The sequence below is a fragment of the Leuresthes tenuis genome, unplaced genomic scaffold, assembly GCF_036924035.1.
Source record: "Leuresthes tenuis unplaced genomic scaffold, fLeuTen1.0.hap1 SCAF_16, whole genome shotgun sequence".
Taxonomy (NCBI): domain Eukaryota; kingdom Metazoa; phylum Chordata; class Actinopteri; order Atheriniformes; family Atherinopsidae; genus Leuresthes; species Leuresthes tenuis.
This window is the reverse complement of record NW_027325370.1, coordinates 2,600,303-2,618,562: the sequence shown is the minus strand read 5'-3', so window position 1 is coordinate 2,618,562 and position 18,260 is coordinate 2,600,303. Positions and strand designations below refer to the sequence as shown.

Sequence of the window (18,260 nt, the reverse complement as noted above, 5' to 3'; positions counted from 1 at the left end):
GCTCTTGGCTTTTTGACCTTGGGGTGAACTTGCTGGGACGTCCAGTCCTGGGAAGATTGACAGCTGTCCTGAATGTTTTCCACATCTAAAGGAAGTTAGATAACAATCAACCAGTTTCTTCCTGCCTGTCAAGTTATGATTATATCTGTTTGACCTGGGTTACCTTTACAGGCCTAAAGGCCTTATGTAAGTTCTGCTCTGAATTAGAATTAAGAGTAAGAAAAATATGAAAACTAACAACCAGAAAGTTCTGTAGTTTCTGAATTACCTTATTGTGTTCAGATCTGAGTATTTAACTTAAAAACAGAACTTAAACACAATCAGATGAGTAATGATCCATATAAAAAAATCATCTTTTATTTTTAAACCTGTTATGTTTTTGTGATGAATATCTGAGTAATGAGCGTATGTAAAATAAATGATTAATTATTTCTGTTGAACCTAACCCATGCTTTTATCTGTATATGTGATCCAGAAAGTATTTAAAACATTGACTGAATGTGAACACAGCAACTTGTTTCCAGTAAGACGATCTGTACTCAAGGAACTAAACAGCATTTTGTGACAATATCTCATCAGGAAGAAAACTTTAATCTGTGAGAATCGTTAAAAAAAATTCCTCTTTAGGTGCACCGCAGCAGAGGAGTCGTCTATTAACTCAGGACCTTCCTACAAACGCGGCACCAGGTTTTTATCACAGCAGCCTTCACTGCAGCTTGGGTGGTGAGCAGCACTTGGAATGGTTCTGACCACTTCTGATGGTTCCACTTCTTGGCCCACAGGTCCTCATCACAACCCAGTCACCAGGCTTAAAGAGATGCAGCACACCGGCTGCTGCATCAGGGAGATGCTTTCACCTGTGAGTGGGTTAGTCATACTAATTCCTCCCAAGGAACAGTCAGCTCTATGAAATAGACTCATATTCCACTCCTAGACCACAAGACCTTATCAGGCCTTAGATTTATAGAGGCTATTTTCTGGGGAACAACAAGCTTTCCTCCTAAATCTACCTGCATCTCCCAATCACAAGCATCCTCTAAGCTGCCTTGCCTCCTTATTATCTTATTAACTTTCTCCCCCTCTTGAACAAACTGAATTGCCACTCTCTTCACCTTAGACCCTCCTAAATTCACCTGCCTTTGTTTATCTTCAATACCTGCAGCAAAGCTTCTTAATACTTGGTTATGTTGCCACGTATACCGGCCTTGTGACAGACTAACCTTAAAACCTGACAGAATTTGCCTTAGAGTTGCAGTACCTGAACATAATGAACATAACGGGTCTCCATTTACCCAGAGTTTTAGGTTCTGTTGAGTTGGCAATACATTGATATTTTTGTCCTCCATTTCTATTGTTTTATTTTTCACTTTTTTATTTGAATTAATATCATAATTTAATGTGGCCCTGTGATGGACTGGCGACTTGTCCAGGGTGTACCCCGCCTCTCGCCCGATGACTGCTGGGATAGGCTCCAGCCCACCTGCTACCCGACCGACGGATTGACGGTATAGAAAATGGATGGATGGATCATAATTTTAAAAAAGTGGAAGACGTCACAACCAAGAGCTTATTTCACATGACATCTGCTTCCTCATTTCATTCAACATTCCAGAACCACCTGAAAACGTATAAAAGAGCCGTTCTCCTGTTTGTGTTCAGCGTCTCTGAGTCAGGATCCACTGCAGCAAAGGTAACACGGGCATTATTCTCAATTATCGAACAAACCTTTAATGTTAGATAAATTACACTTAATCTGTCTGCACAGTAGTTGTTGATGTTCTGATCGTGACTACTTTTATTTCTTTAATGTCTCTCCTCAGATGGCATCAGGTTTTCACTTGGTTTTCTTCTTCTGGTTCATCAGTGGCCTACTGATTGTTGACACTGTAAGTAAAACTAACTCACTTTCATGGTCTTTCATTTCCACTGTTTCCACTTTCCTCCTCTGAGACGGAGCAACTCTCAGCTCACTCTCAACTACCGTTGGGACAAAAGAGAAAATATTAAAATTAAATGATGATCTCTGAAGTTTGCTTTAACCCAGAGCAACTTTCTAGCATAACTTTTACCTGTTTTCTCAGTGATAAGGAATGCTCCAGAGCAGAACTATAGTATTAGTTGTTAGCAGGTTGTTCACAGGTGTAGGAAGGTATGAAAATAAAAGCAGCAGCTGTTATCAAATCTAATGTGGGAGCACAACAGCAGTTAAACTCATATAACACACATTCAAGCCCAACAGAGTACTGCAGCTTCATAACTAACATATTTTTAGTCTAAATACAAGATGGGAACATGTTCCTGTTGAAAAGTAAAAACTCTTCATTGGTTTCCATGTGTTTTTGTCTTCACTGGGGTCTGTCCAGGATGCAGATGAAGCGCCAGGTAAGTGGTTCTAATTTTATTTCCTGTTGAGCTTCAAGAAGCAGATTCTCTACTGTAGATTTACAGAAAAATAAAAGGTTTTGATGGCAGGAATCAAAGTAAAAAGTGCAGCTTTGATCATGGATCAAATTCCTGTATTTTGCACTGATGATCTTCTGTCTGATATAAAAACTGTGGCAGTTCCTCCTGACTGTTCCTCTGGCTGTTCCTCTGGCTGTTCCTCTGGCTGTTCTCCTGGTTGGACGCAGTTCGGCTCTCGCTGTTTCATTTTCTACCGCACAGCAAAGTCTTGGATTGATGCAGAGGTCAGTGAAAAAACAAAGATATCGCTTATTGCTGAAGGAATATGTGGTTTTTAGATACAAGAAGCTTTATTTATCCTTTATTTATTTATACCCCCCCCCCCCCCCCCCCCCACTCTGTTTTGATTGTCAGCATTTTTGCATGTCTATTGGTGGGAATCTGGCTTCAATCCACTCTGCTGATGAGAACATCTTCCTCAGTGACCTGGTTAAGAGAGTGACCGGCGCTCATCACCTTACTTGGGTTGGTGGTTTTGACGCAGTTACAGTAAGTTACAATTTATCAAATCAGGTTTCTACTTAATGTGTGAGAGTATTTTACATTAATATAATACAATTATTAATTTGTAATGTTTTGTTGACACATAACTCAAACACACACTTATTAAATGGTCTTTTTTTGAGGCAGCAGGTTGCAGCATTGTTAAATCTGATTATATAATACATGTCTCCATACTACACATTGTATGTCCTCTTTCAGGAGAAAAGGTGGCTGTGGAGTGATGGATCACACTTTGACTACAGGCGCTGGTATAGTAGGCAGCCTGACAATGGTGGAGGAAATGAGCACTGTGTTGACATAAATTTCAGAGGTACAAACAGAGGTTACTCTACACTTTATGGACAACATATTGACACTGACAGTGTTCTCACTTTTTATGTCGACTTCACATGAAGTCGCAGTGACAGCAGAATGTTTAAATATCAACACTTCATTTTCACTGAAGAGCTCAATTACAACTGATATGTGAACAAACTATTTACAGGAAATAACATGAAACTAACTCATTCAAGCTGCTGCAGGCTACGATGAACCCAGACCACCATCATGCATCAGCAGCAGCTGGCATTTGGCTTTGTGTTTTAGTAGCTAATCAATAACACTATCGTGTGTGTGTTCTTTGTTCCTGCTTTATTTTGGTAGTCACTTCCTGTCAGTCTTATTGTCGTTGTCCTAATTCTTTTCACCTGTGCATCATTGTCTTCCCCTCTGTTTCGTATATTTATACCCCAGCCTTTGTCTTGTTCATTGCGTGTTCGTCTTGTCATTTTGTTATTCATTCAAGCATTTATTTCAAGTCCACCTCTCATTTGACCCCTTTGCATTTTTTTTTACCAAGGATTTTGCCAGCCAATTTTGTACTTCTGCCTATCAACTCTTGCCTGCCTGTGTACCATACCTTGGAATTATCAAACCAACACTGATTTTAGAATAATGTTATGTTATGTTTATGCATTTGGCAGACGCTTTTATCCAAAGCAACTTACATGTAGGCAGATAGGGTCTTGCCTCAGGACCCCTACTGGAGGTAATACCTTTCATGTAGGGGATTTGAAGGCAGGTCTCCCACACGAAAGGTGGCAGTCATTCAACTACACTATCCAGCTATGCCTGTCTGAGTCGTGCATTTGAGTATACCAGTTCATAGCATGATACACACTCTCACCCCAAACTGGACAGGAGGTCTACTGCATGTGGTTTATAACAGACAGTGTTGCTATGAACTACTTTAGATTCTGCTGCTTGTTCCCATGTCTAAATCTGTCAAAATGACAGACGTCTTTCACATTTTTCCATTTTTCAATGACTGCCAAGACTCTTGGCACAAATATAAGTATTTGTTTTAAGATGTTGGTTTTTATTGAGATATTTGGAGACATCACAGCCCACTTTGTGCTATAGGGTCACAGTGTCGTGTTTAAGAAGCATTTGAACATTTACAGACAGAGATATTCAACACACTCTTATGCACTGGAACAGGAACAAGCTTGTGTAAAAACCTAAGTTAATGCATGTTTCTCCATGTTTGTTTTTTCCAAAATATCCATGAACAGGACCGTACTGGAACGATGCACCGTGTTCAAGTAGAATTCCTTTCATCTGTGGCAAGAAGCTGTGATGCATCCGGCCACGTCAGCAACAAGGATAATCTCAGGCCTCATCACTCTTTTCTGTTCTAATCAAACACTTCCAGATTAACACAGAGCAGCAGAGGTTGCATGATTATGATTTATGATTTTTTTAACTCTGCAGTTATTAATTTGACTGTAGACTTTATCTGCATGTTCAATAACAATCCTCCAAATGCTGTTCTGAATCACTCTGTTCTGTGATTTCTTGTGTCCTTTCTATGGTTTTATATTTTTGGTGCAGCTGACTCAGAATACACAACTTGACAGTCAGTGGGTCTACATGATGAGATTAACTGGGTTACAGCTATAGTTGGGTTATGCTCCTTATCTGAGGGTAATTATCCTTGGATATATGGCGGTGAATGAATGGAATCACTGGCACAAAGCATGTCATAACCCAGTACGATAGGTGGCGCTGTCCCCATTTCAACAATCGTTAATAGAGCCACTTGGTTTACCAACCAACCGGTTGACCTCTTCACCACCAACAACAACATATTCAGGTATTTGAGGAACACAGCGAACGAAGAGCAAGATGAAGCTACGTCCCTCTGCATTTAGTTTGTGATGAGCTGGTTATGGCACAAACGTGATGCACAACGATGCATTCTCCATCGCGTTGTTTATTTATTTCCGACGGCGGCAACAACAACAGTAATATCGTCTCCTTTGACGAAGTTTGGGGAACTTTTATCAGTAAAAAGTTCCCCATTTTTACTTCCTTCAGATTGGGGAACTATAATAAGACCATCCGAGAAAATGAGTCCAATTAAGGACACTTTTTAAACTACGAAAGTGCACCAAAGTTAACCTTTTGTTTACATGCTGCATTTTCGAACCCATTTAACTGATAAAAAATTTGCCATATTTACTTCCTTCACTTTGGGGCACTTTTATTGGTTAAGGGGGAGCCATAATTACTTCATTTTGGAACACTTTTAACTGATGAAAAGTGTTCCATTCTTACTTGCTTCACTTGGGGGAGCTTTAATGAGTTAAAAGTTCCCCATTTTTACTTGCTTCAGTTTGGGGAACTTTTATCAGTTAACCGTGCCCCATTCTTACTTACCTCACTTTGGGGGCTAGGTTTCCTGGCCTGGAACACTCAGCCACACTTAAGCAGTCTTCCTCGGGCACACACTCCCTTCCAAGCCCCCTGGTACTTCATGGTACTTTGCAAAACAACCAGGCTCCAGGACTCCAATTTGGTCTATTTCCCCCGAGAAAAGTTTCCAAACTTCGGCCGGCTTACCTCCCCAGAGCTGCCCTCATCAGATTCCTCAACTGACCTCCAGGAGCCAGGCCCCAACTTGGCACACTTTTCCCCCGAGAAATTAAGTACCCGAGATCAACACTTGATATTTATATTGCTCACTGAGGGGAAGGTTGTTTGAGAGTCACGTTACCAACTACTCTCAAACACTGGCAGGGAAGGTCGAGGGATTCCAAGGGCTGATGAAAAGAGTAACTCGGCTCTGACGAGAGGTGTGTAACCAGGGTAGGGAGTAGAGAGAACTGGAGCAGTCAGTTGGTGAGTCGTGGAGAGTGGTGGAGCTCCTTTGCTGGCAGTGTTGAGTGGCTCCTTGGCTTGTTGGCTGTAGCTGTAAGCATGTTGGTACACTGTTGAGAACTGAGACTCTACTGGATTGGCAGGAGGTGGATTAAAGTGTGAACTCGTTGCCGTTGCTGGGCCACTAGGAAGTTGCAACTCCAAAAACTATCCCACCTGCGGTGTAGAATGGGTCAGAGGTGCTGAAGTGATGACATGTGCTGAAGGATGTGGCACAGGTTGTGTCGCAGGAGTGGGTGCTAATGCCGGGCCATGTTTCAGTCTCACAGACCTGTGGGCTTTGGGTACTGAAACCTGGAGCTGAGCTGTTGGGTTTGCCAGTGGAGCATGTATCGCTGGGGTGGCAGCAGGTTGCAGCATTTGCTGTGGTCCAGCAGGAGGCACTGTAGAGACAAGAATGAGTGGTTGCATAACTTGTGGGGGGGAATAGACGGGTACACCACAGGAGCAGGTGTTGAAGGTAACTGAGTTGACAGCGAGGGCTGGGTAGCAGATGGAAGCATGTCGGCCTGCCTTGCCTGCGCTGGTGTGGATAAGTCCTGGAAAGCATCTGACTTGTCAGAGTGCGCAGATGAAGGTGCAGCTGTCCAGCTACTGGAAAGCATCGAAGAACAAAGCTTAGCAATCTCAAGCCCCTGTTCGGCCCTCGTTAGGCGCTGCTCTCTTTCAAGCCACAGAGTGAGTGCTTCTCTGGCTTTAAGTACTTCATCTTGGAGCTGCTGTGCTTCCTTGGTTTGATCATCCAGCAGTTTGCACTCGAAGTCAGTCTCATGCTCAATCATACAGTGGATATCTTCCAGCTCCAACTGATTTATTCTCTCTTCCCAGACAGCAGCTTGTGCAGTTGAGACACCCTGAGTGGGATATGTACCAACTGAGTAACATGTGTGCCTACTGGATCTGCTATGGCTGTATGAACCTCTGTGGGATGATCTGCCGGAATTACTGCTGTGGTGGCTGCTAGAGTGGGAAACAGCAGTGGGTGGATCTGGGTGCACAGATGGCTGGACTCCAACCTGATAATCCTCCAGATAAAGCAGGTCAGATGTGCTTTCTCTGTGGATGTCTTCGGGCCTCTGCACCGCCTGATGCTGCATCGTCCATGATACTCTTCTATAGTTGCACTCCATCCGGCTCGAAGGACCAATGTTTGAGGGGGAGACTCAGAAAGAAGGATTGCTCGTTGAGGCGGTGGATTATGGACTATGAATCCAATTAGAGAATCAAGGCACTTGGACAGAGAGATCTGATGTGTCTTCTTTAATGAATGTTGTTGAACTTTAACATCACTGTACAACAAATGCACGTGTGTGTGTGGTCTGAAAATATATAGAAAGCAATAAAATGTATCAGAAATATGCTCAAAATATACTTACAAAAAACAGTTAAATCAGAATAAACATTCATAAATAAACTGCCATATGATCAAAAGCTTACCAGTAATATCCCTTACTTAAGTCCAAACTGTTACTTAAGCATAACACAACAACAGAAATGCAATATAATTGGTGGAGGAGACTGTACAAATTCCAACATAATGTCAGCAGAGGCAGGGCATACTTAACAATATTGGAGCCTTACATATTGAAGTAACCACACAAAATACTTTCATGTCACACAAACTGGAATAAATCATCAACAGATCCATGACTAAGAATTAAAAAGCACTTACATTTCCTCATGAGTGCAGAAAAGGTATGAGAAACAAACAGAAAGTCCACGCAGCTTCACACAGTCTGCTCACTTGCTGGTCTGCTGCTCATTTGTGTGGCTGAACATGTTCTGACCTGTTCAGTCGCATTACTGCCTTTCACCAGTAGATGGCGTTTCACCTGTTAGCTTTCTCACAAACACTGAGGTCCAAACGTCACCGGCCTGGTCTCCCAACAGTTACAAAGTGAACTTTATTCTAAATTGTTTATTTGGATTTTTTCAGGATTGATTGGTTCATTATTGATTCAATATAGATTGAATTTAAAGCATGAATTTGATGTCATCTTCAGTTTGTTCAGATGCAGCTTTGCAAACCAAAGCTGTGCTGCCATGTTCTTTTTAGAGAGAAGAGGCTTCCTCCTGCAACCCTTCCAAACAAGCCATCCTTGTTCAGTCTTTTTCTAACTGTACTGTCATGAACTTTAACCTTTAACATGCTAACTGAGGCCTGTAGAGTCTGAGATGTAGCTCTTGGCTTTTTGACCTTGGGGTGAACTTGCTAGGACGTCCAGTCCTGGGAAGATTGACAGCTGTCCTGAATGTTTTCCACATCTAAAGGAAGTTAGATAACAATCAACCAGTTTCTTCCTGCCTGTCAAGTTATGATAATATATGTTTGACCTGGGTTACCCTGACATAAGAATCTAAAGGCCTTATGTAAGTTCTGCTCTGAATTAGAATTAAGAGTAAGAAAAATATGAAAACTAAAAACCAGAAAGTTACTGTAGTTTCTGAATTACCTTAGTGTTCAGATCTGAGTATTTAACTTAAAAACAGAGCTTAAACACAATCAGATGAGTAATAATCCATATAAAAAAATGCTTTATTTTTTCAGTATTTTTTATTTTACACTCATCACCCAAGCTGCTGCTTTGTGATCTTTTATTTTTAAACCTGTTATGTTTTTGTGATGAATATCTGAGTAATGAGCGTATGTAAAAGTAATGATTAATTATTTCTGTTTAACCTAACCCATGCTTTTATCTGTATATGTGATCCAGAAAGTATTTAAAACATTGACTGAATGTGAACACAGCAACTTGTTTCCAGTAAGATGATCTGTACTCAAGGAACTAAACAGCATTTTGCGACAATATCTCATCAGGAAGAAAACTTTAATCTGTGAGAATCGTTTAAAAAATTCCTCTTTAGGTGCACCGCAGCAGAGGAGTCGTCTGTTAACTCAGGACCTTCCTACAAACGCGGCACCAGGTTTTTATCACAGCAGCCTTCACTGCAGCTTGGGTGGTGAGCAGCACTTGGAATGGTTCTGACCACTTCTGATGGTTCCACTTCTTGGCCAAAAGGTCCTCATCACAACCCCGTCACCAGGCTTAAAGAGATGCAGCACACCGGCTGCTGCATCAAGGAGAGATGCTTTCACCTGTGAGTGGGTTAGTCATACTAATTCCTCCCAAGGAACAGTCAGCTCTATCAAATAGACTCATGTTCCACTCCTAGACCACAAGACTATATCCGGCCTTAGATTTATAGAGGCTATTTCCTGGGGAACAACAAGCTTTCCTCCTAAATCTACCTGCATCTCCCAATCACAAGCATCCTCTAAGCTGCCTTGCCTCCTTATTATCTTATTAACTTTCTCCCCCTCTTGAACAAACTGAATTGCCACTCTCTTCACCTTAGACCCTCCTAAATTCACCTGCCTTTGTTTACCTTCAATACCTGTAGCTAAGCTGCTTAATACTTGGTTATGTTGCCATGTATACCGGCCTTGTGACAGACTAACCTTAAAACCTGACAGAATTTGCCTTAGAGTTGCAGTACCTGAACATAATGAACATAACGCGTCTCCTTTTACCAGAGTTTTAGGTTCTGTTGAGTTGGCAATACATTGATATTTTTGTCCTCCATTTCTATTGTTTTATTTTTCACTTTTTTATTTGAATTAATATCATAATCTAATGTGGCCCTGTGATGGACTGGCGACTTGTCCAGGGTGTACCCCGCCTCTCGCCCGATGACTGCTGGGATAGGCTCCAGCCCACCCACTACCTGACCGACGGATTGACGGGAAAATGGATGGATGGATCATAATTTTAAAAAAGTGGTAGACGTCACAACCAAGAGCTTATTTCACATGACATCTGCTTCCTCATTTCATTCAACATTCCAGAACCACCTGAAAACGTATAAAAGAGCCGTTCTCCTGTTTGTGTTCAGCGTCTCTGAGTCAGGATCCACTGCAGCAAAGGTAACACGGGCATTATTCTCAATTATCGAACAATCATTTAATGTTAGACAAATTACAGTTAATCTGTCTGCACAGTTGTTGATGTTCTGAACGTGACTACTTTTATTTCTTTAATGTCTCTCCTCAGATGGCATCAGGTTTTCACTTGGTTTTCTTCTTCTGTTTCATCAGTGGCCTACTGATTGTTGACAGTGTAAGTAAAACTAACTCACTTTCATGGTCTTTCATTTCCACTGTTTCTACTTTCCTCCTCTGAGACGGAGCAACACTCAGCTCACTCTCAACTACCGTTGGGACAAAAGAGAAAATATTAAAAATAAATGATGATCTCTGAAGTTTGCTTTAACCCAGAGCAACTTTCTAACATAACTTTTACCTGTTTTCTCATTGATAAGGAATGCTCCAGAGCAGAACTATAGTATTAGTTGTTAGCAGGTTGTTCACAGGTGTAAGAAGGTATGAAAATAAAAGCAGCAGCTGTTATCAAATCTAATGTGGGAGCACAACAGCAGTTAAACTCATATAACACACATTCAAGCCCAACACAGTACTGCAGCTTCATAACTACCGTCTTTTTAGTCTAAATACAAGATGGGAACATGTTCCTGTTGAAAAGTAAAAACTATTCATTGGTTTCCATGTGTTTTTTTCTTCACTGGATGCAGGATGCAGGTGAAGCGCCAGGTAAGTTGTTCTAATTTTATTTCCTGTTGAGCTTCAAGAAGCAGATTCTCTGCTGTAGATTTACAGAAAAATAAAAGGTTTTGATGGCAGGAATCAAAGATAAAAGTGCATCTTTGATCATGGATCAAATTCCTGTATTTTGCACTTTTATCTTATGTCTAATACAACAACTGTGGCAGTTCCTCCTGGCTGTCCCTCTGGCTGTCCTCCTGGTTGGACGCAGTTCGGCTCTCGCTGTTTCATTTTCTACCGCACAGCAAAGTCTTGGATTGATGCAGAGGTCAGTGAAAAAACAAAGACATTGATTATTGCTGAAGGAACGAGTCAAGTGTGAAATATTGTGAAATATTTACTGAGTTTTCCAAAACAAAAACTAATGTGGTTTTAGATGAACTGAGCTCAATAAGTGTCCCACAACAGTTCCTGCCTGAACATTTCCTTCCTGCTGCAGTGGAGCTCTGAATTTATCATTGATATCATGCCAGAGACACAAGCTGTGAGATATCCAAGGCTGAGGACCTGCCTTCATGCCTATGATTGTATATATTTATATCTGTATATTTGGTACCTTGTATAGACATTCAGTGACAAGAAATTAGAAATATTGATTGTTTTTTATGCTGGAGAAAGACTGTTTCAGTACAGTCAAAATTAGATTAACAAATATATAATTCCTACCATGTCTCTGATATAAAACAAGCACCAGAATCTTAAGCACCTCTGTTTTGATTGTCAGCATTTTTGCATCTCTGTTGGTGGGAATCTGGCTTCAATCCACTCTGCTGATGAGAACATCTTCCTCAGTAACCTGGTTAAGAGAGTGACCGGTGCTCATCTCTATACTTGGGTTGGAGGCTTTGATGCGGTCGCAGTAAGTTACACGGTGCAATTCAAATCAAATCAGGTGTCTACTTAATGTGTGAGAGTATTTTACATTAATATAATACAATTATTCATTGTTGACACATAACTCAAACACACACTTATTAAATGGTCTTTTATGAGGCAGCAGGTTGCAGCATTGTTAAATCTGATTATATGATACTGTAATACATGTCTCCATACAACACATTGTGTTTCCTCTTTCAGGACAGAAGGTGGCTGTGGAGTGATGGATCACACTTTGACTACAGGCGCTGGGCTCAAGGAGAGCCGAACAACCATAGAGGAAGAAGAGAGCCGTGTATTGAGATCAATTTCAGAGGTACAAACAGAGGTTACGCTACACTTTATGGACAACATATGGACACTGACAGTGTTCTCACTTTTTATGTCGACTTCACATGAAGTCGCAGTGACAGCAGAATGTTTAAATATCAACACTTAATTTTCACTGAAGAGCTCAATTACAACTGATATGTGAACAAACTATTTACAGGAAATAACATGAAACTAACTCATTCAAGCTGCTGCAGGCTACGATGAACCCAGAGCACCATCATGGTTGGCCTTGACTTAAAATGGGTGCTGGCTTGAGCAAAGTCAAACAAAGGAGACTGCTGCAGCAACAGCTGGCATTTGGCTTTGTGTTTTAGCCTCAGAAAGACAACTTTACATGTATTAATTTTTTCACTACTCTGTGTCCGAATCACGGAGGGAACTCTTCAGGAGGACTCCGACACAGAGTAGTGAAAAAATTAAAAAAGAAAAAACACTAACACATAATTAAAAAAAAAACTAACAAATTAAAAAAAAAAAAAATTAAGAAACAAATTCACATTTAAAAAAATTACAATTTAGCAAAAAAAATGTAAAAACATTTTGGGAAACACATTTATATATTTTTTTAAAACACGTGCCGACACAAAACTACAAGTGGAAAAACACAGTTACAAAGCAAAAAACTAATTAACAGAAAATGGAAAGGCCGTGTCGTAGTACAAACAACTAAATCCTGCTTCACGTGGAAAGTCAGCTGTGATTTTTGATGGCAAGATCTCCGCTGAATGTGTTTTTTCTTAAGTTTATGCTGACTGAACAATGCGTTGCCCTTTTTGTGTAATAAATTTCAGCAAGTTTACACCATTAGCACCAAGCTAGTTAGCACCAAGTCTGAACAGTACCACAGATGAGCTTCAGGCCAGCAGTCCGTAGCTCTTCAGTGTGCTGTAGCATCCGGATAGCAAGTTATATGAAGTACAGTTTCAAGGTCATAGATGATGAAGACATGAGCCTGTAGAATAGCTAATTAATAACACAGTCTCACCCCAAACTGGACAGGAGGTCTACTGCATGTGGTTTATAAGAGACAGTGTTGCTATGAACTACTTAAGATTCGGGTGCTTGTTCCCATGTTTAAATCTGTCAAAATGACAGACGTCTTTCACATTTTTCCACTTTTCAATGATGGAAAATATTTCCCTAACAAGACACTTGGCACAAGTGTATATATGTATACATACATATGTTATGTTAAGATGTTGGTTTTTATTGAGATATTTGGAGACATCACAGCCCACTTTGTGCAGTAGGGTCACAGTGTCGTGTTTAAGAAGCATTTGAACATTTACAGACAGAGATATTCAACACACTCTTATGCACTGGAGCAGGAACAAGCTTGTGTAAAACTTAAAATAATGCATGTTTCTCCATGTTTGTTTTTTCCAAAAAATCCCTGAACAGGACCGTACTGGAACGACAGACCGTGTACACAAGCAAATCCTTTCATTTGTGCCAAGAAGCTGTGAAACATCCGGCCATGTCAGCAACAAGGATAATCTCAGGCCTCATCACTCTTTTCTGTTCTAATCAAACACTTCCAGATTAACACAGAGCAGCAGAGCTCTTATGATTATGATTCTTTTTCATCATATATTAACTCTGCAGTTATTAAATTGACTGTAGACTTTATCTGCATGTTCAATAAAAATCCTCCAAATGCTGTTCTGAATCCCTCTTTGTTCTGTGATTTCTTGTGTCCTTTCTATGGTTTTATGTTTTTGGTGCAGCTGACTGAAGTTATCTGTGTGAACATGTGGGCCTACATTAGAGGCTTCTTCTCTGCCCACAACGTGCACGTTTACAAGACACTTGAGGGAAACTTAACACTTAATGATGCTTGAGAGAAATGAATCATAGTTTGCCTCTATTGTCTATTTAATGAGTTAAAAGTTCCCCATTTTACTTGCTTCAGTTTGGGGAACTATTATTAGTCAAGCATGCCCCATTCTTACTTACCTCACTTTGGGGGCTAGGTTTCCTGGCCTGGAACACTCAGCCACACTTAAGCAGTCCTCCTCGGGCACACACTCCCGTCCAAGCCCCCTGGTACTTCATGGTACTTTTCAAAACAACCAGGCTCCAGGACTCCAATTTGGTCTATTTCCCCCTAGAGAAATTTCCCAACTTCGGCCGGCTTACCTCCCCAGAGCTGCCCTCATCAGCTGCCTCAACCGACCTCCAGGAGCCAGGCTCCAATTTGGCACACTTTTCCCCCCGAGAAATTAAGTACCCGAGATCAACACTTGATATTTATATTGCTCACTGAGGTGAAGGTTGCTCCCCAGTACATTGTCTAATGCAAAGTTGAGCAGAGCAAAGTCACTTTCCCTGACGTTCCCTGACTCCTTTGCTGGCAGTGTTGAGTGGCTCCTGGCTTGTTGGCTGTAGCTGTAAGCATGTTGGTACACTGTTGAGAACTGAGACTCTACTGGATTGGCAGGAGGTGGATTAAAGTGTGAACTCGTTGCCGTTGCTGGGCCACTAGGAAGTTGCAACTCCAAAAACGATGCCACCTGCGGTGTAGAATGGATCAGAGGTGCTGAAGTGATGTAGTGATGTGAATTAGTGTCACAGATCAATGGGCCTTGGGTACTGAAACCTGGAGCTGGACTGTTGGGTTTGCCAGTGGAGCATGTATCGCTGGGGTGGCAGCAGGTTGCAGCATTTGCTGTGGTCCCGTAGGAAGCACTGTAGAGACCAGAATGAGTGGTTACATAACCGGGGGGCAGGAACAGGCGGGTACACCACAGGAGCTGGTGTTGAAGGTAACTGAGTTGACAGCGAGGGCTGGGTAGCAGATGGAAGCATGTCGGCCTGCCTTGCCTGCGCTGGTGTGGATAAGTCCTGGAAAGCGTCTGACTTGTCAGAGTGCGCAGATGAAGGTGCAGCTGTCCAGCTACTGGAAAGCATCGAAGAACAAAGCTTAGCAATCTCAAGCCCCTGTTCGGCCCTCGTTAGGCGCTGCTCTCTTTCTAGCCACAGAGTGAGTGCTTCTCTGGCTTTAAGTACTTCATCTTGGAGCTGCTGTGCTTCCTTGGTTTGATCATCCAGCAGTTTGCACTCGAAGTCAGTCTCATGCTCAATCATACAGCGGATATCTTCCAGCTCCAACTGATTTATTCTCTCTTCCAAGATAGCAGCTTGTGCAGTCGAGACACCCTGACTGGGATATGTACCAACTGAATAATTACTGCTGTGGTGGCTGCAAGAGCAGGAAGCAGCAGTAGGTGGATCTGGGAGCAAAGATGTCTGGAATGCTACCTGGTAGTCCTCCAGATAAGCAGGTAAGCGACGCTTTCTCTGTGGATGTCTTCGGGGCTCTGCACCGCCTGATGCTGCATCGGCCATGATCCTCTTCGATAGTTGCACTCAATCCGGCTCGAAGGACCAATGTTTGAGGGGGGAGACTCCGAAAGAAGGATTGCTGGTTGAGGCGGTGGATTATGGACTATGAATCCAATTAGAGAATCAAGGCACTTGGACAGAGAGATCTGATGTGTCTTCTTTAATGAATGTTGTTGAACTTTAACATCACTGTACAACAAATGCACGTGTGTGTGTGGTCTGAAAATATATGGAAAGCAATAAAATGTATCATAAATATGCTCAAAATATAATTTAACAGTTAAATCAGAATAAACATTCATAAATAAACTGCCATATGATCAAAAGCTTACCAGTAATATCCCTTACTTAAGTGCAAACTGTTACTTAAGCATAACACAACAACAGAAATGCAATATAATTGGCGGAGGAGACTGTACAAATTCCAACATAATGTCAGCAGAGGCAGGGCATACTTAACATCCTTGGAGCCTTATATATTGAAGTAATCACACAAAATACTTTCATGTCACACAAACTGGAATAAATCATCAACAGATCCATGACTAAGAATTAAAAAGCACTTACATTTCCTCAAGAACGCACAAAAGGTATGAGAAACAAACAGAAAGTCCACGCAGCTTCACACAGTCTGCTCACTTGCTGGTCTGCTGCTCATTTGTGTGGCTGAACATGTTCTGACCTGTTCAGTCGCATTACTGCCTTTCACCAGTAGATGGCGTTTCACCTGTTGGCTTTCTCACAAACACTGAGGTCCAAACGTCACCGGCCTGGTCTCCCAACAGTTACAAAGTGAACTTTATTCTAAATCGTGTATTTGGATTTTTTCAGGATTGATCGGTTCATTATTGATTCAATATAGATTGAATTTAAAGCATGAATTTGATGATGTCATCTTCAGTTTGTTCAGATGCAGCTTTGCAAACCTAAGCTGTGCTGCCATGTTCTTTTTAGAGAGAAGAAGCTTCCTCCTGCAGCCCTTCCAAACAAGCCATACTTGTTCGGTCTTTTTCTAATTGTGTTGACATGACCTTTAACCTTTAACATGCTAACTGAGGCCTGTAGAGTCTGAGATGTAGCTCTTGGCTTTTTGACCTTGGGGTGAACTTGCTGGGACGTCCAGTCCTGGGAAGATTGACAGCTGTCCTGAATGTTATCCACATCTAAAGGAAGTTAGATAACAATAAACCAGTTTCTTCCTGCCTGTCAAGTTATGATCGTATCTGTTTGACCTGGGTTACCTTTACATAAAAATCTAAAGGCCTTATGTAAGTTCTGCTCTGAATTAGAATTAAGAGTAAGAAAAATATGACCAGAAAGTTACTGTAGTTTCTGAATTACCTTAGTGTTCAGATCTGAGTATTTAACTTAAAAACAGAGCTTAAACACAATCAGATGAGTAATGATCCACATAAAAAAATGTTTTATTTTTTTAGTATTTTTTATTTTACACTCAAAGTTAATGCACCTGTATAAAAATACTAGAGCATCACAAAGCTGCTGCTTTGTGATCTTTAATTTTTAAACCTGTTATGTTTTTGTGATGAATATCTGAGTAATGAGCGTATGTAAAACTAATGATTAATTATTTCTGTTGAACCTAACCCATGCTTTTATCGGCATATGTGATCCAGAAGGTATTTAAAACATTGAGTGAATGTGAACACAGCAACTTGTTTCCAGTAAGATGATCTGTACTCAAGGAACTAAACAGCATTTTGTGTCAACGCTTCATCAGGAAGAAAACTTTAAACTGTGAGGCTCGTTCCAAAAATTCCTCTTTAGGTGCGCCGCAGAAGAGGAGTCGTCTATTAACTCAGGACCTTCCTACAAACGCTGGCACGGCACCAGGTGGTCATCACAGCAACCTTCACAGCAGCGTGGGTGGTGAGCTGCACTTGGAATGGTTCTGACCACTTCTGATGGTTCCACTTCTTGGCCAAAAGGTCCTCATCACAACCCCGGGAGAGATGCTAGTCATTGGGCTCTGAGTGGACCTGGGACCAAAGTGTTTATTTTAAGAGAAACTCAGGGAGATCTGTTACAAACTATGGTGACACACAACATGACTACAGTAAAGAAGAAGAGGCAAAACACCACAGAGTGATAAAAAAGACCCAAAAAGACCCCTCTCACAGGTGCTGGACTAACTGTATGAAATTATCGACTGGCAAGAAGCCAGTCCTTCGTTCATGTTCCTACAAAGCCTGCCAGTGTTGGGAAACCAAGTTGAGTTTAACTCTAAATGAGTAACTTACTTCAGAATGTTGTGGAGTTCACAGTGTCTACTTACTTCAGAGTACATATTGAGATATATATCAATCTGTTCTACACCAGCCTTCAGATCGCTCCTCAGTCCTGTTGATGCCAGCCTTCAGACAGGCTGAGGCGCAAGAAGCCAATGACTCACTCGGTCCAGTGCTGGACCAGCCAATAAGACATCATCCTGTCTGACTGCTCATTTGCTTCTGCCCTTTGGACTGGGAAGTTTTCCAAAATTCTACTGATAACATCAGGGGCTACATACCTGAATATGTTCACAAATGCATGAAGAATGTCATATTGGAGTAGCACTCACACTGCCCTCTTCCACCTGGACCAGAAGAACACATACTGTATGTATGGATGCTGTTTATGGAATACTGGTCTGCTTTCAGCACCATAGTTCCACCCAGGCTTGTCCCAACCTCCAGGATCTCTACATCAATGTCTCCTTATGCAACTGGGTGTTGGACAGGTGGACAGAGTCTGCTGCTTGAGATTCTTGGGGCTCAACATCAGTGACAATCTGAGCTGGTCACATCACGAAAGGAGCGAGGAAACTATTCCTTTCCACAGCAGCTGAGGAGGTTTGGCATGGACTCCAGAATACTCACCAACTTCTACCTATGCACCAGAGAGTATTCGGTCTGGCTGA

General features: G+C 41.6%; 2 protein-coding genes across 2 annotated transcripts in view; both read left to right on the top strand.

The window, feature by feature from the left end:
- Positions 1 to 4,703, top strand: part of LOC140271269 (macrophage mannose receptor 1-like) — a 34,793-nt gene extending 30,090 nt beyond the window's left edge. Inside the window, exon 15 of the mRNA XM_072366410.1 lies at positions 4,521 to 4,703. Within this exon, the coding sequence (XP_072222511.1) occupies positions 4,521 to 4,585 (65 nt within the window). The 3' untranslated portion in view covers positions 4,586 to 4,703. The remainder of the gene's footprint in view (positions 1 to 4,520) is intronic.
- A 6,228-nt stretch (positions 4,704 to 10,931) lies between these two features.
- LOC140271268 (ladderlectin-like) overlaps positions 10,932 to 18,260 on the top strand; it is a 37,434-nt gene continuing 30,105 nt past the window's right edge. The window contains exons 1-3 of the mRNA XM_072366409.1: positions 10,932 to 11,057; positions 11,514 to 11,648; positions 11,867 to 11,981. Coding sequence (XP_072222510.1) covers positions 10,932 to 11,057; positions 11,514 to 11,648; positions 11,867 to 11,981 — 376 coding nt within the window. The remainder of the gene's footprint in view (positions 11,058 to 11,513; positions 11,649 to 11,866; positions 11,982 to 18,260) is intronic.